Genomic DNA, 27860 nt, shown 5'->3' with positions numbered 1-27860 from the left:
CCCCAAACCTTTCCTGACAAAACTTCCTGGTAGGGGGGTAGGACTTTCCGGATTCCCCAGAATTCTTGAGGGGTGGGACTGTGTGCTGAAGAACGCTGATTGGTGGAACACACTTACACTGCACTTACGTTCAGCCACTACAAGCTTTTGATTCTATTTTTTTTGTAATTAAATATTACTTGCTTTTCATCATCACAGTGTAACAGTATAGAATGGATATAATTGTTTTGCATCAGTTTTAAGAAAAAACATTCAAATGTGTCCCAGCTTTTTTTTTTTTGTTTTTTTTTTTTTGCTGAAGAACACTGATTGGTGGAACACACCTGTAGTGTTCTGCACTTACGTTCATCCACTGCAAGCTTTTGATTCTATTTCTACAAGCTTCACTTCATTTGAGTTTTGATCATTTGGAAAATGGAGAAAAAGAAGAAGTGGACGGACCATTGGCTGAATACACTTTTTTGAGTGCAAGTGAAAATGCATTGCAATAATCTGGGAGTCCATCTGAATACATTAAAGAGAGTATTCAGTAAACACACTCAAAAGAGCCTGGCCTTGTTGAACACAGAAAATTTTCAAAGAAATTTAAGGATGAGGAACAGCAGTTTAACCCAGGATGGTAATAAAAGTGTGTAAAGGAGGAAATATGTCTGTATTGTTTTGCGCTCTTCTGTTTTTTATGATATAACTTGAGCTCTTTTCCAGTAACTTAGTACTGAACTGTGCTTTTTTATGGACTGTATATGTTAGTTATGTAAATTTGGGGTAGGACAATACAAGCTCGACTTCTTCCTACTCCATTTCAGACTTAAAATGTTGTTGAAGAGCCACAGTGAGATAGTTGAACATTGTGTTCTTTTTTTTGGTTGGCTTATTGCCTTCGATACTCTGACATGTTCTGTTTAAATTTATGGTTTCTCTTTGCCTTTCGTTCCCCTTTGTATTTTGTTTCTACTTACGTTCAAAATAAACTTCAACTAATTCAACAGAACTCGAGCTGGTGATACCACATGGCTGAGCCTGATTGAATACATTTACCTGGAAATTTGAAGTGGAAATACAAACACACACAGATTACCAGGAATTCTTTGACCCAGGTAAATGAATTCCCGGTAATAAAAGTTGGTGGAAAAGGGGCTGTTGTCTTTAGTCATGTAAACAGATAATTGGGAATTTTGTTTTTTCACAGCAAAGGCAGAAACATATAAAACATCCATGACTTTTTATAGTGAAGCCAATAAATGCACAGTCACAGTATTTTCCTGAGAGCGTCAAACCCCCCATAAATCTCACCGATGGTTTGAAAAATGTCCACGACGTAGGCCTGTTCAAGTGGCTGCGGGCATTTGAACAGTAGTTGGACCTCCTCCTCAGGATTCACAGTCACAGATGATTGACATTGCATTTGTGTGTCATTGACTCCGTTGACCGTACAGATTTCACACTGATCCACAGTCAGTGTAGGGGACACCATCACCTTTACTCCTGTGTCCGCTCGGACCACCGTCTGAAGGCATTCTGAGGGAACACAAGAGGCAGGTCGATTAAAATAAAACTGGAGATGCTCCTGTAATCGGTGATGTCAAACTAGGCTCTGGGAAACTAGAACATTCCAAAGCTGCAGGACTCAGAATAGAAGCAAAACACACCCCAAAAAAAATGAAAACTTTGTAGAAACAGAACTACCATTACAAGAACCTCATGTTATATTAGGAATTTTAACAGATGATATTAAAGAGAGTGATTTTTACAATCACTAAAAATATATACAGCTCAGTTTTATAGTTATCACTTTACTTGAAGCGTAAATTTCCACTTTTGTGTTAATAAAAGTACATCACAGACCAGATAAACAACAAAAAAGACAAGGAAAAGAGTTTCACAACACTTTAAATATACTAAAAACAATGAAGGTGCAAAAGTAAACGAAGAATAAGAAGACAAAGAAGTAGAAGGAAGAAAAGGAGGAGGGAAAGGAAGGAGAAGAAGTTACAACAGAAAAAACACTCAAATAAAATGGAATAAATAAAACAAGCATCAATAATGTTAATAGAACAGAGTTTATAAATTAATGGTTAAAACTAAGGCAACCAAGGATGAAAATTAATTAAAAGCTGAGATAAAAAGAGAAAATGTCTTGAGGTTTCTTTTAAAAGTCTCTAATCAGAGCCTCCCAATAAAAAAATAAGGGACGGAGGTTAAAGTTCACTCTGTAGAAGACATAAACAAACATAAACAAACATATTTTTGACTGAACTGGCCCTGGTTATCTCATATTATTTTAAATAATAAGACCCAAGTGGATTTATTTTCCCTTCAGTTCCTTGTAAATAGTACATTCTTTTTTTTTTATAGCATTTATTTTTTACTTGACATTTCTGTAGACATCATGAGAAGTGACTGTACTGTACAAGTGCACTTGATAACATTAAATACACAGGGTTTAAACACATTTTTCAAGGTCAAATTCAAGCACTTTTAAGGGTCATTTTCATCTTATCCCTGGGGTCAAATACATCTCTACAGGAATACATATACGCATGATTATTTTTTTCCCTTTTTATGTGTAACTGTTATACAGTAGTGGAAAAAATTATTAGACCATTATTAACACACCCTTTACTCTTACTGGCCAATGAGTGAAAATAGTTGTGGAAAACATTATTAGACCATCAAAAGTCATAAAAAACAATGGTTATGCAATCAAGTACTAACTCCTGTGTGTATCATATGACTAAAACAGACAGAAAAGAAAACATGGAATGTCTAAAAGCACTGTTTTTGGCAGTACAATGTCATAGATATTGATGTAAGAACCAAGGTTATTATCGTTAACAAAAACTAACGAAATTACAAAAACTTGAATTGTAAAAACATTTTCGTTAACTGAAAAATAAAACTACAATCAAAAGCAAAAAACAATAACTAACTGAAACTGTATTGTGTGCTTACAAAACTAACTAAAACTTCTAAAAATTCTGGATAAAATTCCCTTTGTTTTCATCTTTCTCAATGTTGGATTGATGTAAAATCGATTTATTTCCCTAAAGCAATTTCCTCTGCTGGTACCATATGATATTTAACGGTCTGTCACTTCTCATCACTTGTTGTTTAGTCGTCTTCTGGTCCCCACTCTACCTGGAAACATGGAGACTAAAGTTAGGAGAAAGCAGCAGAGTCCTGTCTGGGATTTATTTGAATCCGACGGTGAAGAAGATAAAAGATGTAAAGAAACTAAAACTAAACTAAAACTAAGCATTCAGAAAATAACGAAAATTAATAAAAACTAGCAAACCTGCTCTAAAAACTAATTAAAACTAACTGAATTAGAGAAAAAAAAAGTCAAAACTAAATAAAACTAAACTATAATGAAGAATCCAAAACTATTATAACCTTGGTAAGAACTGAAGTGATTTTGGTTAGAATCAAGAAAACATGGAATAAGTCTAAGTATCAGCTCTGAAATTAAACTCTTATGAGCTATTTTTTGTTGTTATCATTATATTTGTCCAAACAAATGCACCTTTAGTTGTATAAGGCATTAAAATGAACAAGAAATTGAAGAAAACAAGGGTAATCTAATATTTTTTTCATAACTGTATAGGTTAATGCAATGCTCTCTGCAAAGTCATTTTTATTCATCAGTTTTTCCATAACATGGCCTGTATGATGTCTCTCAGAGCAGATCTTTGGCCAAATTAAGATCGATCATGGTGTAAGATCACGAGTCCTCCAGTCCGACCATATGTTCACTAACACAGTGTGTATCATGTTCCATAAAGGTTTATGGATCCACTGGTGGGTAGGAGTGGTCGGGCACAGATGGACATGAGTAAAAACAATATCATAGCTGCTTTTTGTGCAGAGTAATGACAGAAAGGATCACTACTGCCACAGTTTTCTTGTTTTAACTCCACTTAGCAAGAAAAATATACTTAAGAAGTCCATCATAAACATCAGTCAATAACTCTACATGCTGACAACTGTAAAGAAACATTGATCTGATAATGTTGACTTTGCTTTTTCCTTACTCCCCCTTGGACAATAAATATCTATTCTGTTCAATTAGTGCATCAGAACCAGCCTAAACAGACTGTGCTCAGGTTTTGGCTTTCGGTCAGACGTTTTACTGGTGCAACTGGGCAAACACAGTGGTTCCAGGCACACCTACCTCTATTTTCTATGTTGACAGACCAAAACACATTTATTGACTTCTCCTTGATGTGAGTCATCTGATTAGTAACAGAACTAGAGCTGAGCCAGTATCCTGTTTTGAAATGAATGCATGAGTAATGGCTGCTTGTTTGATACATGATCTGAACAGTGGTGACGGTGAACGCACAAATGCAGCCTTTCAACTCAGATGAAATTATTTCATCAGTAAGTATATACTTTAGCAGCTGGGAAATTACAGCAGCACTGTTCTTTTGCATTTGCCTGTTTTAGCATCTAGTATCTTACCTCTTTCTACTCCTTTTCAACCGTGCACATTTAGACACATACCTGAAGATAGATTCTGTTCATTTAAATGTTGTTTTGTTTTTGTCTTATTTTTCTTTGTTTTGTTTTATTTTGTTTCTGTGCATGTTCAAAATAAATAAATAAAATAAATAAATCTAGAGCCCAACATTTTCTACTTCTTGATAAGATAAGATAAGATAAGATAAGATAAGATAAGATAAGATAAGATAAGATAAGATAAGATAAGATAAGATAAGATAAGATAAGGACAAGCTTTTATTGATCCCACCACAGGGAAATGTCAGTTAGTAGCAACATACAACACACAAGTGCAAAGAAAAAGGCAGGTAGAAATAAAAAAAATAAAAAAAAATAAAAAAAAGACAAGTTAGAAAAGAACAGTGAATTATGACAGAGGATTGATCATAATTTCATATTCAAGTACTTTAATTAGTCATATATCATGACTAGTTCCAGTTCTTGCCAAAAAACTTTAGATTTGGTATGACTCTCCCCCCAAAAAATGCCTGAGAATGAATATTTTGGCTTTTGAAATCATTTATTTTGATTCTATTCATTTCAGATTTATTGTCATTGTTTAAAAAGCAAGTTTAAAAACAATAAAATGCTGATGTTTTAGACTACAGCTGCAGCATTTTGTCAATCTCCCGTTAGTACTTTGGAAATAAAAACAATGATTATGTGGCAGGTGGGATGGTTGCATGATTTTCTTTTCTATTAAAAAACAGTATGGATGAGACAAAGTTGGTTTAATGGTTAAATAACCAGTTGAATTTGAGCCCTATTCAGGTGAAAAACAATATTGTGTATCTTAACCTATTTTTGACCACTTTTCAGCAACATTTCTACATATATATCATAAAATATTATTGTCCATAGTGATACATTCAAATTTTAATGTATTTTATAAATAATTTCAATCAGGAATAAGTTATGTTTAAGAATAACATATACCCTATATTGCCCTTTAGTCATTCAGGTGAAATTTTTTGTGCAGTTTTAAACAAATTTTGAAGGAAGCTACAGAAATTCACACATATTTAAAAAAATAATAATAATAATAAATAAAAAATTCTCCTAAACAAGCAAGAACTTGAAAGCAACATTTACAATAATGCAACGTTTATATAAAATATGGCTGAAAGGCCATCTTGTTGCAGTAAACAATAGGTGTGTTGAAGGTGTCCCAGGGTTCATAACAGTGAAATATGGTGGTGAAGGTGATGGTTCAACACAAACACAACAAAGAGGCTTTCAAGAGCACTATGCCGGTGCTGACTTCTTTTAAAAAATAAAGCAAAATCAATCACAGAATGGTGTGTGTGATAAAAAAGCCTGCCAGAATCCTATTACAGCAGATTGTTGGTCAATCATTGATGAGGCAGTGATGAATTCATGCCCGCAGGAAGCTCCATAAATGCCTCATAAACCTTTGAAAATGGAGGTCGTGAAGTGAAGGCTGCAAGTTATTTCACTCAGACTAAATATGAGCTCCGGTCTTTCATCTCCACTGTCAAGTTCATCTATTATACATGATGCTGCCTTCACGTCCTGTCCTCAAAGAATAGGACTTTAAAGACAGCTCGCTTGGCCCCAGTGCTGTGCAGGAACAGAGCTTTTACATCCCATGTGTTTGATCACAATGGGGCAACATGTAGTTTCACTGTTTGACCCAATTTACGCAGGATTTCACTGATGCCACTTTAAAAATCAGGCTGTTTTAGTTGGATTTTAACGGATTTTCCAAACTTTATCTCATGGACACAGTTCAATAAGAGCACATTTGGACTGACAAAGTTTCCCCACATTATCTGGATGTGATCTCACCTGCAGATTCGAAGACTGTCAGACACAAAAGTCCCAGGAGCGCGTACGTCCAGTGCGTCTTCATGGCCACTAATACAATTACGCGCAAAATCCACTTTTAACTTAAATAATCAAATAGAACTCAAAACGTGTTAAAACATGCCGCTCCTCTGTCAAATGCCAGGTGATTTTAGTCACATTACGGCAAAACGACGACGCTGACAGCCACTTCCTGCTCTGCTTTACCTTTACGCACAGCGGCGGCGGCGGCGGCGCAAGGGAGGGCGTGGTCCGCGCGCAGGTACGGTGCGGTTACCTGTCCTGACTTGACGGATGAGGAGGATGTGGCCCTGCAGATGTACCCCTGAGATGAAATACGGAGCTGGTACATGTGCGCGGATAAGACTGGAGTCCTTATGTGACTCCCCTCGCTCTGTGGCACAATGGGTGCCCTATTTATAAACAGAGCAACATGCCAAGGATTGTTGGCATGGAGCTGTGGATCCCCAAAACCAGGAGGAGGAGGAGGAGGAGGAGGAGGGTGGGGAAACAGGAGCGAAGAGAGGAGAGGAGAGGCTACTGTGTCGTTAAATATCTGAAAATGAAAGGATTAGACTTTTTTTTTTTTTTTGAGTTTATACCAGGGGTGTCAAACATGCGGCCTGGGGGCCAAATGCGGCCCGCCAAAGGGTCCAGTTCGGCCTCTGGGATGTTTTTGCCAAGTGCAAAAATTCCAGTCTCGAATTGAATTAAGCAAAAAAAATTTAGTTTGAATCAAGGAAAAAAATATTGAATTAACCCTTTCATGCACAAATTATGAGAACCTTAATCAAGATTTTTTCCTGAGTGTTTTCATTCCTTTTTAGGCATGAAAAAAAAAAACCAATGTGATTAAAAATTTTCTCATGAAAAATAAATAAAATAAATTAAAAAGAAAATTTAAAAAAAAAAAAATGTTAAAAAACACATTCAAAAAATAATGATTTTTAAAAATTTCTTATGAAGCTATTTTTCATAAAGTTGCAAAAATGTCCACAACAGCTGGACACCACACGTTTAATTTTTGATGCAAAGAAACATGTATTTACTGAGAAATTGTGTGAAAACTATTACTATTACAGGGTGGGGAAGCAAAATTTACAATATTTTGAGGCAGGGATTGAAAGACAGTGTATGACCAATTAGTTTATTGAAAGTCATGAGAATTTATTTGCCAAAAGAAAATTTACATAATAGAAAATGTTTTTATTCTATGTGTCCTCCTTCTTTCTCAATAACTGCCTTCACACGCTTCCTGAAACTTGTGCAAGTGTTCCTCAAATATTCGGGTGACAACTTCTCCCATTCTTCTTTAATAGTATCTTCCAGACTTTCTGGTAATAGTTTTGCTCATAGTCATTCTCTTCTTTACATTATAAACAGTCTTTATGGACACTCCAACTATTTTTGAAATCTCCTTTGGTGTGACGAGTGCATTCAGCAAATCACACACTCTTTGACGTTTGCTTTCCTGATTACTCATATGGGCAAAAGTTTCTGAAAAGGTATGGATAATAGTGTTAGGTATGATTATGTCATCAATATATGTTTGGTTTCAAAACAATTGACGTAGTGCCTGCTGAGAAAAAACCACTAATTGTTCATTGTAAATTTTGCTTCCCCACCCTGTACGCTCAGGGGAGATCTACACAATGTTACCAATTCATGTCAGAAAAGATGTGTAATGTGTTAAAACTTTAATAAAGATATGTACAAAAAAACAAAACAACAAAATCCATGAATATACAAGAGACCAGCTGTACAAAAGCTGTCCACTGTAGTGACCAGTATACATGAAAGGGTTAAGCAAAAAAAAAAAAATCTTCAATTAACCCTCCAGTATCTGGGTGTGCCTTTTAGACACACTTTGCACTTCCTGTTAAAAAACTTCTTATTATTTTTCACAATTTAAATAAGGTTAGAATTCAAAAGTTGTTCATTTTTGCATGATCTTTAAAATTCTGGCCACCAACTAAAATTTGCACATTGTAAACAAAAGAAAATTACAAGACTAGCATCTGTCTCCCAAGTGTGCCTAAAACACACTATTTCTTCCATTTGATCTGTATGATTAGGGCTGACCTTGATTTACAAAAATAAAATCAAATTAGAGCAGAAGAATAAATCAATATATAATATTTAATAGTTTGATTTATAGGTGTGCCTTTTTGGCCCACTTGGTGACAGATGCTAGTATTTTTGAACATTTGACCTAGCGCCAAAAATAGTAATGCAAATTAACCAATGTTGGAGTTAATCATTGACATATGCCAGGCTGCAAAAATCAAATAATATGTGATCCATTTTTTATGTAGTATATTGAAAAAAAATAATTTTTTGTGTTTTTTGCATCCAAAAAAAAAATGGTTTGTTTACATTACAAACACAGCATTTAAAGGGTTAAAAAATGTGACCGTTATTGAGTATTTGGTATTTTTGTTTTGATATACTGTATATTTTCTTCTGATTGATTACAAAAGGAGCAATCCACACTGATATCCTTTTTATATCTTTGTAGGAACAGTTTGCAAGGATAGAAACGAATTAATTTCAAAGAAACTTCTTTTATCTTGTTTCTTATTAAATATCTAGAGGGTAAACACCGGATTTTCTTCCATTTTAGGTTTAGAAAAAGATTCTTCCAATAAGACATCACATTTGGAACAGAGACAACATTCTTTTGGAATACACCACCTATATTTAGGGTTGTTTACTCTGTTTTGGCCGAAAGTATTAGACTCTTCATCAATAGACTCTTAGAAATATGTGTCTATTACGCACGTGTTCTTTTGTATTATTGTGCTACTTCTATCTATCTATCTATCTATCTATCTATCTATCTAGCTAGCTAGCTATCTAGCTATCTAGCTATCGTTCTATCTATTGTTCTATCTATCATTCTATCGTTCTGTCTATCTATCCATCCATCCAGAAAATGTGGTTTATCTGGACTCTGAAAAGCTTGACAAACAAGAAAGAAGTAAAAAAAAAAAAAAAAAGTGAAAAGACAAACAGCTGGGATATTAAGTAAACCACTGTTTGGTTTGTTATTCATTAAATCTGGCTCAAATTTACGATTTTAGGGGAAAAAAATCTGACTCATTTTTCAGTGACGAGGCTTTTTCACTGTCCTTTTTTTGCAGCGTTGAAGGAAATTATACAATTAATTCAGTCTTAATTCTCTTTTTGATCATCACAGACAGATGTCAAGGCCTATTTCTAATGAGAGTAAATAAGTTTGTAAGTGTACCTACATGAGACCAATGAGTCTGGGGTCCAAGTCTAAAACATTGCACTAAACAACTCCCTGTGCATTTCTATATGTAATTTTAAATGTCTTAACCTTTCATGCATACTGGTCACTACAGTGGACAGTTCTTCTCCAGCTGTTCTCTTGTATATTCATGGGTTTTGTTGTTTTAGTTCCATATCAGCCAACACAGTGGACACTTATGCACCATCTCATACACTGACATTCATACTATTACTGTAACTTTGCTGTTCTTGATAAACCTGATCTGCAGTAACATGTTTTACAGTAAATCAATTACTAATTGTTATTAGACTGTAATTAACAGTTTTCTTAAGCAAAAAGTTGGGTTTTTTGCATATTATCTCCATGAAGTGAGTAATAACTAGAATTGGAGTATGTTAAAATGTGAGAAAACATCAGATTAGCGGCATTAAAATGTTTTTATTGCATAGTTTTCACACAGTATATCACTTTCTGATGATGGGTTTTAAATACATGTTTCTTTGCTTCAAAAATTAAACTTATGGTGTCCATCTGAGTGGACATTTTTATAACTCCATAAAATATAGGTTCTTTAAAAACAACCTCAATTACATTGGGTTTTTTTCTTTCAGATGCTTAAAGAGGAATAAAATCACTCAAGAAAAAAATATTGACCAAGGTTTTCATAATTCATGCATGAATTATTCTGCAACTGAATTGAAACAGTGAAGTCACAAGTAACTAATGATAGAGTCCAAGTTGAATTACAGGTCCATAATGGTATTCTCAAACTGAATTTAAACCAAATTTGCCACCGCTGGTAGAAATTCATCAGGTTAAATTCAGTCAGATGTTACCTTTTGAACAGCATGTACAGATGCCAGCAATGACTATTTCTGGTGAGAGTTCAAATGAGCTTATAAGTGCCTTTTTTTTCACAGTAAAATGAATCTAAATGTACTTAGCAGTGCATGGTTGGATGATATTAGTCATTCTACTGTGTGATGAACACTTCTGGTTCATATTATACAGAAAAATATCATTAATTTATAAGATCAAACTTAGTCTCAAGTGACTTTTTTGAGCAGCATGGATGTGTTTGCATTAAAAGATCCGGTTGTACCAGCTTTGCATATTCCTGTAGTAAAATGATCATGTAAATGTGATTAGTTTTGCATGTTTGGCTGATAGTAGTAGGTCTGCTTTGTGAATAACAGTTCCAGAGGTGCAGAGGTTGCCTCCTGCCTCCACATGCACACATTCCTGAACAGAAACATACCGGAGGGCAAGACCAGAGAGATCACACACATACAAACAGGCAACATTTGGGTTATTTTGTGTTATTCACCTGCTAATTTAACCTCAGAAAATTAGGTCTCAAAAGACTGAATCCGTCTTGAATTAGTCTCGATCTATTTCGGTGTAATGGTTCTACTTTTAACACCAACCAAAAAAAAAAAAAAAAAAAAAAGACACTAAAACTGATTTATAGCATGAGAAATCCTTCAGTCTGTGAAAATCGTGGCTTTTAAAACAGACTGAAACACACCCCGACATTATCTGACACAAGTGACACTGGAGTTTTTTGGTCAAACCAGTCTGACAACGTGTGGAGTGGGCGTTGTGGTGAACTTAGGCGGCTTCAGTGTCTCCTAACAAGGGACCTCAGTGAAGACTCGGCAGCTGCTGTTGGATTTCCCCTCCCCTTGTGTGTTACTGTAGATCCTGAACATGTGCTGCAGACTCTGCCAGATATTTGTTTCTTTTCTAATCTTTCCAAAATAGAGTGTAGTTTACTCTGTATTATCAGCATCTTTTTATTAGCAACAGTAAACCACAGATCACACATACATAAATAACAGCCAATAGAAGGTGAAACTATTAAATATTCCACTTTAAATAGTCTGTAAAAGAGTTTATGTCACTACTGTTACAGTTTAAGCTCCTCTTCTGGTTTTCTTAAGTGTTTTTTTTTTTTTTTTGGGAAGGTGACGCCTAAATCCAAATGTGACTACCACAAATAAAACATACAAAAGTTCAACTATAAAGTGAATTCAGTTCAGACTCTATTGTTATTTTACAGCTGTTGAGCCTGTCAATATGAGAAGCAATAAGTATTTGACAGTTATTTGGGTGGGTCTGATCCCAGGTTCTGAGTTATAGAATGAACCTGAACTGTCCACATGAGGGCGCTAATGCACCCTTTACTCCAGGGGTGTCAAACTTTTTTTTTTTTAATTTCGTTTTGATTTTTTGTTTCTGATTTTTGGTTGATTTATTGTTTTTTTTCTGTTGTTATTGGTATTATCATTATTAGTGTAATTGTTTTGTATTGTGTGCTGTTGTTGATTTTTGTGTTGTTGTGTTGAGTGTATGTACATCCTGTTTGTTGAGTGAGTTGTGGGAAATTGTGGTGCTTTGTTTTTGTGTTGTTGATGACCCCAGGAAGAGTAGCTGCTGTGGTGTGCAGCAGCTAATGGGGATCAAACTAATAAACTAAACTAAACTAAATTAAACTTATTTTAGTTCAGGGGCCACATTCAGTTGAATTTGATCTGAAGTGGGCCGAACCAGTAAAATAATAACATCATAATATATAAATAATGTCAACTCCAAACTTTTCTCTGTTTTAGAGAGGAAAAAAGTAAATTTGCATCATGAAAAGGTTTACATCTGCAAACTATTCTTTCAAAAAATGTGAATAACATGAACAAACTGAAAAAAAAAAGTTTAATTTTAACAATATTATGCCTCAGTTTATCATTTACACGTTCATTAGAACTTACAGACCACAGTGGATCTACAAATACACAAAACATTTAATAACAGGCAGAATATTGTTAAAATTGTACTTACTCCTCTTAAGACATTTCAGGTTGTTCATATTTGTTCAGGTTATTCACATTTTTTGTGAAATTATACTTTGTTTTAGTGTAAATGCATGAAAATATTTAGATTTACAAAAAGAAACATTTGGAGTTGTCATTATTTATATGTTATTATGATAGTATTTGACTGGTCTAACCCACTTTAGATTGAATTAGTCTGAATGTGGAACCTGAACTGAAAGGATTGTTAATATCTTCAGTGTAATTTTTGCATTTCACATATTCATCCCAAGGGCCGAACTGGACCCTTTGGCGGGCCAGATTTAGCCCCCGGGCCGCATGTTTGACACCTGTGCTTTACTCCTTTACTTAAACCTCATTACATTCATCTGTAACAGGGGTTCTGCTGTGAACATATATGTATGAATTTCTTATAAAAGGAAGGGTTTTTTGTTGTGTTTGACTGGTGTGTCAACAGATATATGTGATGATCCAAAATAAACTCCATAAAGTTTACATTTTTTTTACTGTTGGCCATTAAATAGGGATACAAAATGTTTACCTTTTTTATGACATAACTGTGACAATGTGATTTATAGATAAAGTGTAACTGGGCTCAATATGTAATCATAGCATCTGGCCAAAGGTGATTATGGATGAGTTTAAATACAAATAAAAAGATGAATGTGCCTGAAAATATAATTATTCCAACTTTATGGGTAACAGTATATTTGCAAAACACTATAACATATCTTTTTTTTTTTTTTTTTTTTTTTTAAGTCAAATGTAAGTTCAGTTTTCATAGTATTTTCATTTAATTATTTCATGCCAACTTGAAATAATATCCACTCTATTAAGGTTTCATTATCACATAGAACTTAAATATATATAAAGTATTCTTTTATTAAGTCACAATTCAAGATAAACATGTTTCAGTTCCTAAACATTTAATTTCCTTTCCCACTTCGCATGTCTTAAATATCTTGAATAAAACACAATATTCTGCATATAGTTTAATCCAAATCACAAATAACATAATTTTTTAGCTAAATTCCATTATTTGTATTTTCTGTCTGTACTGCACATGTTTTCCAGCATAAAACAAATGCAAACACAGGAGAAAATACAAAAACTATGCAACTTATATTTAGCATTAATAATAAAACACACAGTGCACATAGAGACATCACACATAAAGATAATAAACACTACTGACCCTGATCTGTAACAGGTATGTTTAGTAAACTTATATACATATTTTAATAGTGTGGAACTGTAATATGAAGAGCTGCTGAAGTTTAACACCAGCTTCAGTTACAGTCATTTAAGACTGATGAACTGATACGGATTTCATTGTGAGAAAAAAAAAACGCTGATTCAGAAACTATATATCTTAATTTTACTTTAACGCAATGAAAAAAAGAACTGTAATTTAAATGCAAGCCATTCCGATGGATGCAAACGCTGCTGGCATTCTTACCAGTGGGTAAAAGATACCAGTTCATGTGATGCCACCTGCTTTGGAGGAGTCAGTGGGTCTGAAGACCGGTCGCCCCCAAAGACACCAAAAGCAACGAGTGCAACAGCCATAAACCCAGACAGCAGCTCCCCTTACAGCTGTCTGTAAAATTAGACCCTGGACACTTGTACTGCAGACTCCAGGGAGCACGGAACACTGGGATACATAGGAGATGGACAGCGGGTGTAGTGCAGAGCTTTACTTTGGTGAGCGAGATATTACACTTTATTATTAAAACAAAGTGGATTTATTTAAATGATGGAGATGGATTTAGTGTTCTGTGGAAATGCTGTTTCCTTTGTCGTCTCTAGATGGAAGTTATGTTTATGTGTGTTTAATGACCTTTTACAGAGAGTGTTTTGTTTTGGCTCTAAAATGTAGCAAATGTGTTTATTTTTATAATATGATGTGTTGATTACATGTATGTGATTTGTTCTCAGGAAGCTGTGTAAGATGTAGTAAAGCAGTGTATGGAGCAGGAAGAGCCTGCAGGGCCATGGGACACTTATTTCATGACACATGCTTCAGCTGCAGCGTCTGTAGTGAGTCCTCTTTGAACTGATGTGGATGTTTTACTCAGACTTTTTAAAAATATCTGAATTATTTATATGATCACAAGTGGTGGAAGATGTTTTCTTTATTCCTTTACTTACTAAATCATTCCACTCTACAAGTAAAACTACTGTATTCACAACTTTAAGTACAACCCCAATTCCAAAACATATAAAATGTTTAAACTTAGAAAATTTACCATTTTAGCAAAACAAAATTAGATCATTTTTAATGTGATGGCAGCAACATGTCTCCAAAAGGACAGGTCAGTGTTTACCACTACGGTGCATTCTCTCTTCTTCTACTAACAGTCTGCAAATGTAGGTGAACTGAGGAGACCAGACCCTGGGGTTTGGGGAAAGGAATATTGTCCCATTTTTGTCCAATACAGGATTCTATCTGCTCAACACTTCTGGGTTTTTGTAAAATTTTTCATTACATGATGCACCAAATGTTCTGAGTTGGTTAAAGGTCTGGACTGACTTCAGGACCCTGACTCTGGTATTTTCTTACTGAAATATGCAAAAAGATCCAAACTGGATGGAAACATAGTGCATATTATTATCATACTATATATAAACCTTTCAGCATTGATGAGGCCTTTCCAGATGTATAGGCTGCCCACTAATGCACCCCCATACCCCATTTCAGATTTGGATTGGTCTGACCTCAGAACAGTTTTCCACTTTGCCTCAGTCCATTATAAATAAGCTTTGGTCCAAATAAGACGATTTTGTCTGTGGATTATGTTCACATATGGCGTCTTCTCTACATGATAGAGCTTTCGCCTGCATTTGTGGAATGAACAGTGATTTCTGAAGTGTTTCTGAGCTCATGCAGTGGTTTCTATCACAGAATCATAACTGGTTTTAATCCAGTGTCTCCTGAGGACCTGGAGATCATAAAAATCCAATACTGATTATTCAGCTTTGTTATTTATGCACAGAGATTCTCCAGATTCTCTGAATCTTTTAATTGTATTATACACTGTAGATGAAGGTATTCAAAGTCTTGGAATTACATGTTGGAGAACATTAGTCTGACATTGTTTCATATTGGAATTTTTCACTAACTGTGAACATCTGCACATCTTTACTTCTAAGAAATTCTCGCTTTCAGAGATTTTTTTTTTTACCCAATTGTGTAACTGACCTGTTACCAAACTAACTTTCTACAAATGTTGCTCCAGCTGTTTCTTTTTAATGCCTTTTACTTTTCCAGGCTTTTGTTGCTCTCGTCCCAACTTGCTTGGAATGTTTTGCTGCCATCAAATTCAAAATCATCTCATATTTTTCTTAAAAATTTTCTCAGTTTAAAGAATTTATCTATTATATATGTCCTATTGCATATAGAACATGGGTTTATGAGATTTCCAGATCACTGAGTTCTGTTTTTAATTTATATCTTACACAACACTGAAGCTTTTTTGGAAATGGGGTTTTCTGTAAGTATATAACTATTACCAGCAAAATGTGCTTTAAGTATGAAAAGTAAAAGATGCCTTTAAGTTATTTTAAAGACTTTATTTGTTTTAAGAAGAGGATCTGAAACTCCACTCATTAAAAAAATGAAAAATGATCATCTGAAAATGTAACCTAAATATAATGGGCCATTTTATATTTTCATTCATTACAGATGTTCAAAGTTTTTTAGATGAAAAACTTCAAACTGAATTGAAACTAAAGAAGTACAGCATTTATATAGGAGGTAAAAATATACTGTAGTTAAAGAAGTAAATGGAACTACCCATGTAAAGTACATCCAGTACATCACACTTGTATTTTAAGGGTTGTGTAAAAGCACTGAATTAATGTCAATGGTGATATAGTACAGAATATGTTGTTTATCTAATTTTGAACCTTCTTATTTTTACCTTATGCAAATCTGTGGTTTGTTTTAGATAAAAAACTCATTGGCAAGTCGTTTTATTCTGTGTCAGAAAAAATCTTTTGTGAGGAAGACTTTTTGGTAAGTGTACACTATATGTCTTGTAGCAGATTAATGATTTATATCCAATTCACCAGTTTCAAAAAATATGGAGCGATATGAGGAGGTGAATCTTTGTGTTTTTCATTCTAGTACTCAGGGGTTCATCCATCTCCTGAAGTGTGTGAGAGCTGTGGATTTTTAATCACAGATGATGTAAGTATTCAGGTTATTACTGCACTGGAATCACTTTATTACAATGTCCAATTTTTATTATAGAGTATTTACTTATTGTAGACACTGTTTGTAATGTGCTCTTACATAATTTTCTGCATTTCTTGTATAAATACTTTAAACATTGCCTAATATTATAATCCTCTATGTTGCTGTAAAACTGTAAACTTACAAATTATGGGAATTATAAAGGATTATCCTATCTTATCTTGTCTTATCTTATTTTGTTTTATCTTATCTTATCTTGTTTTATCTTGTCTTGTCTTAGTTTGTCTTGTCTTATGTGTATATTATGAGTGTATATGTGTATAATCTGTCACTGTTTAAAGCTCCTTTTGTGTGTGTTTTCAGGTGCTGCAGGCTCGTGGGAAGTCGTATCACCTGTCCTGTTTTCGCTGTGTCATCTGCAGACAGAGTTTGGAGGGTCTGCCCTTCAGTGTAGACACAGACAACAGAGTTTACTGTGTCAGCGACTACCACAAGTGAGTTTAATACACAGGATGCTTTCAACATTGACACAATAAGCCAAGCCCTTTAATTCACACCCTGGAGAAAAGATTAAAACAGCCTCTGCCAGACAGGCTACGCATGTGATAGGACACACCCACAGTGATTCATTATGTAGTTTCTGTGACCTTTGGTTGAGACTTCCTCACGGTTTCAGGGTCCAGGCTCCCCCATGTGTCGTTTGCAGATTGCCAATACTGCCGACAGAGGTGCGTTATAATTCAAATTAATGCATTTGTCAAATTTGTTGTAGACTTTTAGAACAAACATTGACAAACAGCTTCTGTGACGTGTTTCTAACAGTTCTCCTGTTCTGTTTCAGGGATCTACAGAGTCCATACGAGTGGTATCACTGAACAGAAATTACCACGTTGAATGTTACGGCAGTGAAGTAAACCTCATTTGAGCAGAGAAACTAAATAAAGTGCATCTTTTTTATGCTTCTCTTCATGAATAAATGTAAAAGATTAGGTACTTTTTAGGATTGCACCATTCTGGTGAGTTTGTCATTTTTTGCACATTTCCTTTTTTTAAAATGAAATCCCTGCAAACTGATTAAATTTAACATATTGTAAAGTTAATTGACCTTTGGCTGTCTTTTCAGTGTGAACTGCAGAAGAAAAAATGTAGAAAATAATTAAGAAAAATTGTAACTGAACAAAAATATTGTAATTGTAGAAAATGTGTTTTCCAAGTTCCTGTTATATGCTACAATTAAATGTAGACTAGAGTATGTAACACCGATTATTGACTATTTATTTTCAATAAAAGCTAAGTTGACGTAAACAGATTAAGATGATCAAGTACACTCTTGTTTCTCTTACTCTCTCCTTTTATGAAAGATAAGATGATTATTTACAGATGGCATATACATAAAAAAATAGAAGAAATGCATTCATTCATTATTTAGTTGTTTTAGTAATAAAGTAAAGCGTTCATGCGTAAGAAACTAATTACTTTTCTAGAAATAAAATTTTTTTAAAAGGCATTTCTGGAACTTTTATTTATACAAAATGACAAGTGGTGCAAAGAGCTAAAATCTTAGACGGTTACCATCACAATCCATTACATCTGTAACAAATATAACATTCTTTTGGTTACTTAGCAACGCTTGTGAATCTAACGGCAGAGTCAACATCAGGCCGTCATCTGGGCCCAGTTCCGGTTCCGGTGCAGGTAACAAACATCATACCCCCTCAAATACAAGTTTCCGAACGTAGGGGAAAGGAGAGGAGGTGCACAACAACAGGAAACAAGCCGAGTCCAACTGGTTTCAGCAACAGGGGGTACGCACGTGACGTCACCGCTAACGGAAGTCACCGTGGTTCTGTCCAGTGAGTGGCAGAAAGAGAGATGAGTACTGGCTTTGGCTTGAATACTGAGAAAACTTTACAACAATCTAAAAAATGGGAAAGAGCTGTTGTGCCACTGATTGCACAAATAGGTTTAAAAAGCACTCGGAGCTATTGTTTTAGCGGCGACCTAAAGCCAAAGACAGAAGAAGCAGATGGATCGCTGCAGTTCATAGAAATAACTGGAATCCAGACAACGAAACCTGGATTCGTGTCAGGTAACGTTAATTTATGCTGTATTCTTGTGTAAAATCATACCTTAAATTACATATCGTTTTGGCTAATGTTACTTCTCAGTAAAGCTCTTAATGTTAGCATCTGTCATTTAGTTCTATGTTTCATAATTGAAATGTTTTTGTCTTCAGTTGTGTGATTCTGAACCTTGTGCTCTACATAAATTTGTCAACTAGCTTAAACTGAGGCTAACCTAGTTTTCCAAATAAGGGGGTACTCTAGCACAAAGCTGTTGTAGCTGTGTTGTATCAAGTATTTGATGTTAACTCTCCTTAAATCTCCACAGTACCAGTAGATCATCCACTCACTGTGGTCAGTACTAAGGGTTCAACTCCAGTAAATCAGTAGTGAACTGTGAGCACTACTGCTGGGCCTTTACCTTGGAAATCACCGCCAAGAAAATACGTCTGCACTGACATAAAACCTCAAAAACAATAGTATGTTGAATTGAAAGCACTCACCAGCTGTAATCCTCTAATTAACGATGACGAGGATGTCAACAACTCTTTGGCTTTTGTATGCTTTCAGCCTTTGCATTGGGGATTTTCCCAGCGATGAAATCAGGTTCATATAAATGTCAGGATACGTGATTTCCGGCCACATATCAATGTTCGTAGACCACTTGTTGTTTGGTAGCTTGTATGGATCCATGTCCAGTCCAATTGTCTTTAATTTCATGTTATATTCCACATTTTTCCAGGTCTTGCTGTAGTTACTGCTGTGCTCCGCCATGTTGAGCCAGTTTGTTTTTGCCACTCAGTCTGATTTAGAAGGGCGTGGCCCAGGGGGGAAGTGACGTATGTACAATCCCTCTATGCGGGATTCCTATGGAGGAATAAGCAAAGCCACTTAAGTTTCACTTTCACTGCAGCGCCCCCCCCCCGCCCCCCAACCGGCCGCCGTCCTCTGTTATTATTTGTACATACTGTATACGTTATATTTTCTGTGCAGAGATGGAAATATAAAAGACAGTTAATGCAAACACACCCGTTCTTACTCTTTTATTCCCTCACCCAATGAGAATCGATAAGAGAATCGATAAGGAATCGGATCGATAATAGAATCGGAATCGTTAACTTCTTATCATTCCCATTCTTAGTTACAGTTGTGGTCTTTCCCTGCAGCTGTTCCGCACAGTGGTGACCCCATGCGGCAGTCAGTGGTACTGTGTCATCGCGTCCCGGAAGAGCCCAGTGTAGTGGCCGCTGCCAAATGCAGATCAAAGCTCATTGAAATGGCGTCAGTCACAGTCCGTGGCTGGGCTCTGTGCACCGTGTCACTGCTAAACTTTGCGTTTGTTTTCATCACAGGCGCGGAATTCATTAACTTTATTTCTTTTCGTGCCATTTATCATAACATCACTGGGGAGACGACACTGTGTCAAGGTAAGAGTCACTAAAAGAACCAGAGGATGAGTTAGTTCACTGTGAGTTCAGAAGACTAAGCTGTGGGGAAGTTTTCAGGCTCAAGATGATAGATATGTTTATCATATGTGTTTTTCCAAACAAGTTACTACTCTCAGTTTAGGCTTAGATCAGAGTAGATTGCCTCCTTGATATAATACCGACTGTAGTAGTGATGTCAGAGCCCGGCTAGCTCAGTCGGTAGAGCATGAGACTCTTAATCTCAGGGTCGTGGGTTCGAGCCCCACGTTGGGCGATCATATTTTCTTCTTGAACTAAAACAACAAAAGTGATCAAATAGATGCTTTTTTCAGCAGACAGATCAACCTTCAGTACTTTTAACTCCTGTGACAGCAATGGAGAAAAGTAAACAGTGTATTGAACCGTTATGTAAACAGATATGAGTCAACTCTGTTAAGTATTTTATGGCTGTTCCTTCTGTTTATGTGCATCACCATGAGCTGCCCCTGGGTATGAACTGTGCAGTAGAAATAAACTGGCCCTGCCTTGTTTGTATACAGTGGACATAGTGTGCAGACTGTCAGTACGCCTGACAGTAAAGCAGCAAAATTATAATGGATGGAAGATGATGTTTTGGCCTTTTTGTTACACTTGGCAGATAAATGTTGGATGCAGAACCTCAAACATGCACAGTATTTACTATTTTCTTCAGTGAGTCAGAGTTGGAGGCTTCTGCGGTCTATGTTCATGTGTGTGACCGTAGAAAAGGATGTGAATCCATGTGAAATGGTTAAGTCATGTACAGACTGTTGTGGTTCATTTAATGCTTGAATGCTTGCAAACACTACTTGTGTGTTGTCACAGGTTTCATAAACAGTATGTTTTTGGCCCCTTTTTGTGTGTGATATTACGTGCAGAGTATTAAAAAACACAATCAATGATCTCTGGTGTTTGAATATGTATTTGTGTATATATACTGTTGACCATTAAGTTGAAATTAAATATTTTTTCTCTTGTTATGAAATGATTGTGACAATGTGATTTATTCTTGATAGATAGTATAACTGGACTCAGTATGGAATAATTACAGCTGATCAAAAGTGATTACTGATGTGTATAAATAGGAATAAAAAGAAGAATGTGTCTGAAAACAAAATTATTCCATCTTTATGGGCAACAGTGTAAGCACATAACCACCATTGCTAGATCTTTGCAGCTTTTCCTTATTTTTTCAGAATATATGCACTGTGAGGTTACTTTTCCTAAAGCTGAACCTTCAGCTTTAGGTTATTTATTGATGTAATGTATATAAATATACACAACCAGGCCAAAAAAACACACAATATTTCACTGGAGTGCCTTTAGCTTTGATTACAGGATACATTCACTGTGGCATTGTGGTCATAGTTTTACGATGTCACAGATTTTCCATGAGGATCAATCCATCAAATTTTATTTATATAGTGCCAAATCATAAAAAAAGTTATCTCATAACACTTTGCTACTGGAGGATTCTGTTAGGATTCTGTAAATTGCCTTGAGAGTCTGGTTTCAATCGTCTCTATATGTAAACACTTGTGAGTGGTGACAATGGAAGGAAAAACTTCCTTTTAACAGCAGAAACCTGGAGCAGACCCTGACTCCTGGAGGATGGACGTCTGCTTTGGCCAGTTGGGGTTAGAGAGAGAGGGTAAAGGAAGAGAAAGAGAGAGGGAGACTGGGGGAGAAGGGGGGAAGTAGGGGGAGACACATGGATGCACAACAAACTGAACTAGAACTGTTAAAAAGTAGATCAGCTGGTGCTAGTAGAATTACCAATAACCAGAATAAGTACAAGTATAAACAGTGGATATACTACTACTACTACTACAAATACAAGTATTAACAGTGGATGCACTACTACTACAAATACAAGTATAAACAGTGGATGTATTACTACTACAAGTACAAGTATTAACAGTGGATGTACTACTACTACAAATACAAGTATAAACAGTGGATGTATTACTACTACAAGTACAAGTATTAACAGTGGATGTACTACTACTACAAGTACAAGTATCACCAGTGGATATACTACTACTACAAGTACAAGTATAAACAGTGGATGTATTACTACTACAAGTACAAGTATAAACAGTGGATGTATTACTACTACAAATACAAGTATTAACAGTGGATGTACTACTACTACAAATACAAGTATAAACAGTGGATGTATTACTACTACAAGTACAAGTATTAACAGTGGATGTACTACTACTACAAATACAAGTATAAACAGTGGATGTATTACTACTACAAGTACAAGTATTAACAGTGGATGTACTACTACTACAAGTACAAGTATCACCAGTGGATATACTACTACTACAAGTACAAGTATAAACAGTGGATGTATTACTACTACAAGTACAAGTATAAACAGTGGATGTATTACTACTACAAATACAAGTATTAACAGTGGATGTACTACTACTACAAATACAAGTATAAACAGTGGATGTATTACTACTACAAATACAAGTATTAACAGTGGATGTACTACTACTACAAATACAAGTATTAACAGTAGATGTACTACTACTGTAACTGTTAGTACAAATGATAGAAACCTCTGCCATCTATGTAACTATATAATAAACACTAACACAACTATATGGATAAGTGAGTGATGATGATGATGATGATGATGATGATGATGATGATGATGATGAAGGCAGGATATTGTTTTGATGACAGAGGGTCGGACCACTGTGTAAAGTCTGCTTCACATCCCAGAGTTTCTCACTGTGGTTCAGGTCTGGACTGTGTAGTGACTAGTTCATATGTGGAAATGAAGTCCTCACGCTCCCTTTCACAAACCAGATGAACCTGATTAATTCTGGTTTAGTCCAGTTTTTATGTTCTCTGTCAAACTGATCTGACCCCACTGCATCAGCTGGGGTTACACAACTTCCCTCCAGCTGAGATGTATTAATGACTGCAGTAAACATCCAATGGGAACCTCTTACCCTTTTGTTTAGTTAAATCCAGGTGGGGACTTTTTTTTGGGCCAGGATGTGTATATTTCTGTGTTCTGTTGCAGTACTTACCTTATCTGGTCTCGTCCAAGTGTTTACCAAACTGTGTGGCCTGTATCCTTCATCCACCTCATTTCAGACTCCATCCCGTGGTCGGCGGCTCTGCAGAACAGCTCCGTCCTCAGGTGTGTTGTTGTCGATCTGGGGCTGCTCGCTCTCTTTACTGCACAGCACAGTCTGCTGGCCTGGTCACCGGTCAAACAGGCCTGTCAGTCGGTGTTCGGGGCTTTGAACAGGACCGCATACTGCTTCACCACCGCACTGGCCCTGCAGGTAAAATGCATTAACACACACAGTAGATGCAAAATGTGCATAGGTTATTTACAATAAGTTCATTTTGATACTAAATGTCCATGTATGGTGAGAAAATAGTGCCACGGTGTTTTTCTTATATGCTCTATAACTAAAATGGAGGATTTGTGTGCAATTTTGGGTGTTTTTAAATACTTGCTTAAATCTAAATACAAATATAAGGCAGTATGTTTTCATGGAAAACAATTTTATAAGTGTACACGTACAACTTGAATAAATACTGACTACAGGTGGAAATTAGCACTAGTGATACGACGTGGCACACTACATCTCTCCTGTTTGAGGTAATGTATATTGTGCACTGTCCCTGTCTAAATAAATAAATAAAATAAAATAAAATAAAATAAAAAAGATATTGTATACACTGATTTTTACTTTTTATATCCAGTACCTAAGCCATTATGACCAGAACCAAGCCAAATTAATGATAAAATTATGTGGAGATCATCCAGACTTGATAAATTACTTTATGTCCAGATGTAGTGGTTGCAGTAAATCTCCAGTGGAGTATTTTAGTGTGTGTTATTTTAAGATTTTTTAAGGTTTACAATCTGTACTAGCTTTGGTAATTTTTTGCACAAAGATATGGCAATAATAACGGTCCAAAATGAGGGGAATTTTCTTTTTGTTCCTTAAAAAAGTTAACATTTTCATGTGTGGAATAGAATAGAATAGAATAGAATAGAATCTTTATTGTCAATGTGCAAGTGCAATAAAATGGAATGCAAACCTTGTGGCAAAAATGCAAGCAATTCAAATTCTTAAAATAAATAATAAAATACCCAGAGATAACATATGATTTTGCAAAGCTTCCTTTTTCTTTTCTAGTAATTTTTGCCATATAGAAGTTTCCTCTTAATCAGATTTGTAAAGCTGAAGTTCAACATCTGAACTTAACAGATTCATTTTTCATTTACCCATGTTGTGCTGTGTGCATTTGTAACACATCACTGTGTGTTAAACTGCTTGGTTGGAGCACACCTTTTAGCCGTTTCAGTTGCAGATCATATTAAACACACACTTCTGTGACTCTTACTTCTAATCACTCAGTGACTCTTTAACGCTCCGTCTCCACCTGTAGATTCTGATGCGATGCTGGCAGCCGGTGACAGACGCTCCCTGTCTGTGGTCGGTTCGTCAGACTCCCTGGAGCATCTGGTTTCCTCTGCTCTGTTTCTCTCTGCATTTCCTCTGCTGGGCCATCATCTTCAGTATCCTCATGATGTTCGATTACCCTGAACTCATGGGCATCAAACAGGTAAATGAGCCGTGTATGAGGTACTAATTAAAGAAATGCACTGCAAAACAGACATGTGAAAATTCAAACCAGTTTAAGTGTAAACTATGTACAACAGTGGAAAAATGTTTTGGACATTTGTATAGAATATCAAATATCATGGAATATTTGGCAAAAGGTTTCAAAAGGTGTGGCTGCATTAGACAGATAAAAACAAATGCAAATGATTTTTTTTTTTGTTTATTGGAAGAAGAGGAGTGAACTGAAACTGTGGAGTAAAAAGAAGAGCAATTAAAATCATTAAAATTAGTAATTAAACTCTCTAGATAGATAGATAGATAGATAGATAGATAGATAGATAGATAGACACCTGGCCTTGTTTCATTCTTCATTCTTGCTGAAATATCCAGTTTTGAGTTCGACAGGACAGAGCATGTGCAGAAGGAGCATGTACGTTTGGAGAATGGAACAATACTTGACAGAGTTCAATGACTTAAGTGTGATCCTTAATGCAATATATCATAAATACATGGGGTGTCCAAAAACTTTTTATCCACTACTGTATAGTATATTATCATAGTTTTTGTCCGACAACCCTTTCCAACAGGGAACTGAAAACATCATGTCCATCTATATACTCTCTGGAGACCCAGCAATGCATTTTTTGTCCTCTGTAGGGGACCAGAGTTTCACAGCTGTACTTAAAAATAATGCTGTCCTGTGCAAAGGACATCCCATTTAAAAAAAAAAAAGTATCTTAAAGAACCGTTTCCTATCAGGAGAATTATTTGATGTAAAAAGCCTAAACTTGTACTTTCCTGAGTCTCAAAAGGATATATTTATATCTATATCTATATTTATGTCTATATCTATGTATAATTCTAGATCTATATCTGTGTCTATATCTATATCTAAATCTATATCTATAGTTATATCGATATTTACATCTATATCTATAGTTATATCTATATTTATATTTATATCTATATATATGTCTATATTTATATGTACAATATCTATGTCTAATTCTATATCTATGTATATATGTATATTTATATCTATATTTATATTTATTGCTAATTCTATATCTATGTCTATATCAATATCTAGATTTATATCTATATCTATTGCTAATTCTATATCTATGTCTATATTTATATCTATATTTATATCTATATTATATCTATATATATATAGTGTATCTATATCTATATTTATATTCATATCTATATCTATGTTTATATCTTTGTCTATATTTATGTCTATATCTATATTTATATCTATATCTGTCTATATTTATATCTATATCTAATTCTATATCTATAGTTATATCTACAGTGTATCTATATTTATATTTATATTTATATTCATATCTATATTTATGTTTATATCTTTGTCTATATTTATGTCTATATCTATATCTATGTTTATATCTATATCTATCGGACCCCTTTGACAAACCCAGTCCTTCTACCTGGTCTTGGTCCTCCCTCTGTTCTGGTCCAGGTTTATTATGACTGCCTGGGTTTGGGAGACCCTCTGTCCCATAAGAGTCCTGGTGCCCAGCGTCTCCTGTCCCACCTCCGTCACCCGGTGTGTCTGGAGTTGATGGTGGTTCTGTGGTTCCTCCCGGCCTTGTCCCTGGACCGGCTCCTGCTGGGGGGGGCTCTGTCGGTCTACCTGGCCCTGGCTCACTCACTGGACAAACAGGACTTGGCGTATCTGTGTCACCAGGTGAACAGCGACATGCAGCGCTTTGCAGAACCACCGGCAAAAGACCAGCAGAAAAACAGCAACCACAGAGGGGAGTGAAGGGCAGTCACACTGGACCAGCACCGGGTCCACCAGGGATCGTATCTGCACCAGCACCAGGGATCATATCTGCTGGGCCGAAGCAGAAGAACACTTGAAATACAACAACTCAGCATTATTTGTAAGATGTTCTTATGACATTGGTTTTAGTTTGGGAAACAGAAGAGAAATAACAGAGATTGGAAAACACTGGCACACTTTACTATGAAGCATGTTACAGTGGGTACATTTGTTTTAACACAGTAACTATTGTTTTTAGGATGCCTTATACCAGGGGTGTCAAACTCATTTTAGTTCAGGGGCCACATTCAGCCCAATTTGATGTCAAGCGGGCCAAACCATTAAAATAGTAGCATAAAAACCTATAAATAATGACAACTCCAAGTTTTTCTCTTCATTTTAGTGCAATAAAAACATTAAATTATGAAAATATTTACAATTACAAACTATCTTTTCACCGAAAAGATGTGAATAACCAGAAAAAATGTAATTTCTTAAGAAAAGTAAGCTAAATTTTAACAATATTATGCCTCAACTTATCACTTGTACATGTGCATGACACACAATGTTACACATAGTTGAAATTTTGAAGTTTGGAATGTGGAACTAAAATAAGAATGTCTACAATATTATGTGTCAACTTATTAACACAACTTACAAATCAGATCTACAAATCCATAAAACATTTAGTAACAGACAGAATATTGTTAAAATTGTACTTAATTTTCAGGTTGTTCACATTTTATTGTAAGGGTTAATAGACTGTTATTTTACTTTAGGTCACATTGGGCTAAAACCAGTTCAACACCTTTAACTGTTCATATCTTCAGTGTCATTTTTGCACTCCATAAAATCATGCCACGGGCCAGATTGGAACCTTTGGAGGGCCAGATGTTTGACACCTGTGCCTTACACCTTCCATTCATTCATTTAAATCCTCTTAAAACAATGAGGGAAACTCTCACTTTCAATAGTGCAGAGATACATAAAATATAAGAAATACAGACAGAACATGAGGCATAAAGGAGCAAAAAGATGAAACAAGACATGGCATTAACACCTGCAAATGTTACCACAGTGAGGTAGAAAAAAAAAAAAAAAAAAACAGTTACAAAAGTAAAAAAAAAATAGAAGTAAAAACTGTCAAAATTAAGGGCAATTAAATCAATAAAATAGGTAATTAAACCATGAAAATGTCTATTTGGTGTTAACAGTTTTGCTTTCTTGAAGCAGATTGCAACTATGGAATTCTTGTCCAGATACTGACTTTGTTTCTAGTCTAGTGATAGATTTTATTTATTCTATTTGTATGGATTAAAGTGTTTTTATGACCTGGAT

The 27860-nt window shown here is 35.3% G+C and overlaps 3 protein-coding genes and 1 non-coding gene across 4 annotated transcripts in view; 3 read left to right on the top strand and 1 right to left on the bottom strand.

Moving 5' to 3' along the window:
• cdcp1b (CUB domain containing protein 1b) overlaps positions 1-6674 on the bottom strand; it is a 29512-nt gene extending 22838 nt beyond the window's left edge. Inside the window, exons 1-2 of the mRNA XM_030148243.1 lie at positions 6310-6674; positions 1294-1518 (exon numbers count right to left, since the gene is read on the bottom strand). Coding sequence (XP_030004103.1) covers positions 1294-1518; positions 6310-6373 — 289 coding nt within the window. The 5' untranslated portion in view covers positions 6374-6674. The remainder of the gene's footprint in view (positions 1-1293; positions 1519-6309) is intronic.
• Positions 6675-16496: 9822 nt separating this feature from the next.
• limd1b (LIM domains containing 1b) lies at positions 16497-19913 on the top strand. Its single transcript, XM_030147016.1, has 5 exons — positions 16497-16514; positions 16973-17103; positions 17286-17337; positions 17451-17519; positions 19839-19913. The coding sequence occupies exons 1-5, from the start codon at positions 16497-16499 to the stop codon at positions 19911-19913; spliced, it is 345 nt and encodes a 114-aa protein (XP_030002876.1).
• nrm (nurim) lies at positions 19903-26892 on the top strand. The gene is made up of 4 exons (XM_030148256.1): positions 19903-20099; positions 23241-23434; positions 24555-24731; positions 26217-26892. Exons 1-4 carry the CDS (start codon positions 19949-19951, stop codon positions 26520-26522), a joined length of 828 nt encoding a protein of 275 aa, XP_030004116.1. The 5' UTR covers positions 19903-19948; the 3' UTR covers positions 26523-26892.
• trnak-cuu (transfer RNA lysine (anticodon CUU)) lies at positions 20301-20373 on the top strand. The gene has a single exon. It is a non-coding gene; the product is annotated as a tRNA-Lys (tRNA).
• Positions 26893-27860: the final 968 nt, after the last annotated feature.

Source organism: Sphaeramia orbicularis, chromosome 11, assembly GCF_902148855.1.
Source record: "Sphaeramia orbicularis chromosome 11, fSphaOr1.1, whole genome shotgun sequence".
Taxonomy (NCBI): Eukaryota; Metazoa; Chordata; class Actinopteri; order Kurtiformes; family Apogonidae; genus Sphaeramia; species Sphaeramia orbicularis.
Note: the sequence above shows the minus strand (reverse complement) of the source record. Positions and strands in the feature narration are given on the sequence as shown.

What these genes read in the sequence shown, in the direction of transcription:
- nrm (XM_030148256.1), top strand. Translation starts at nt 19,949, where the DNA reads ATGGCGTCAGTCACAGTCCGTGGCTGGGCTCTGTGCACCGTGTCACTG. An exon ending in GGAGACGACACTGTGTCAAG is followed by an intron (nt 20,100 to 23,240) that starts GTAAGAGTCACT and finishes ACCTCATTTCAG; the next exon opens with ACTCCATCCCGTGGTCGGCG. An exon ending in CCACCGCACTGGCCCTGCAG is followed by an intron (nt 23,435 to 24,554) that starts GTAAAATGCATT and finishes CTCCACCTGTAG; the next exon opens with ATTCTGATGCGATGCTGGCA.
- limd1b (XM_030147016.1), top strand. An exon ending in TGTGTCAGCGACTACCACAA is followed by an intron (nt 17,104 to 17,285) that starts GTGAGTTTAATA and finishes TCACGGTTTCAG; the next exon opens with GGTCCAGGCTCCCCCATGTG. An exon ending in TGCCAATACTGCCGACAGAG is followed by an intron (nt 17,338 to 17,450) that starts GTGCGTTATAAT and finishes GTTCTGTTTCAG; the next exon opens with GGATCTACAGAGTCCATACG.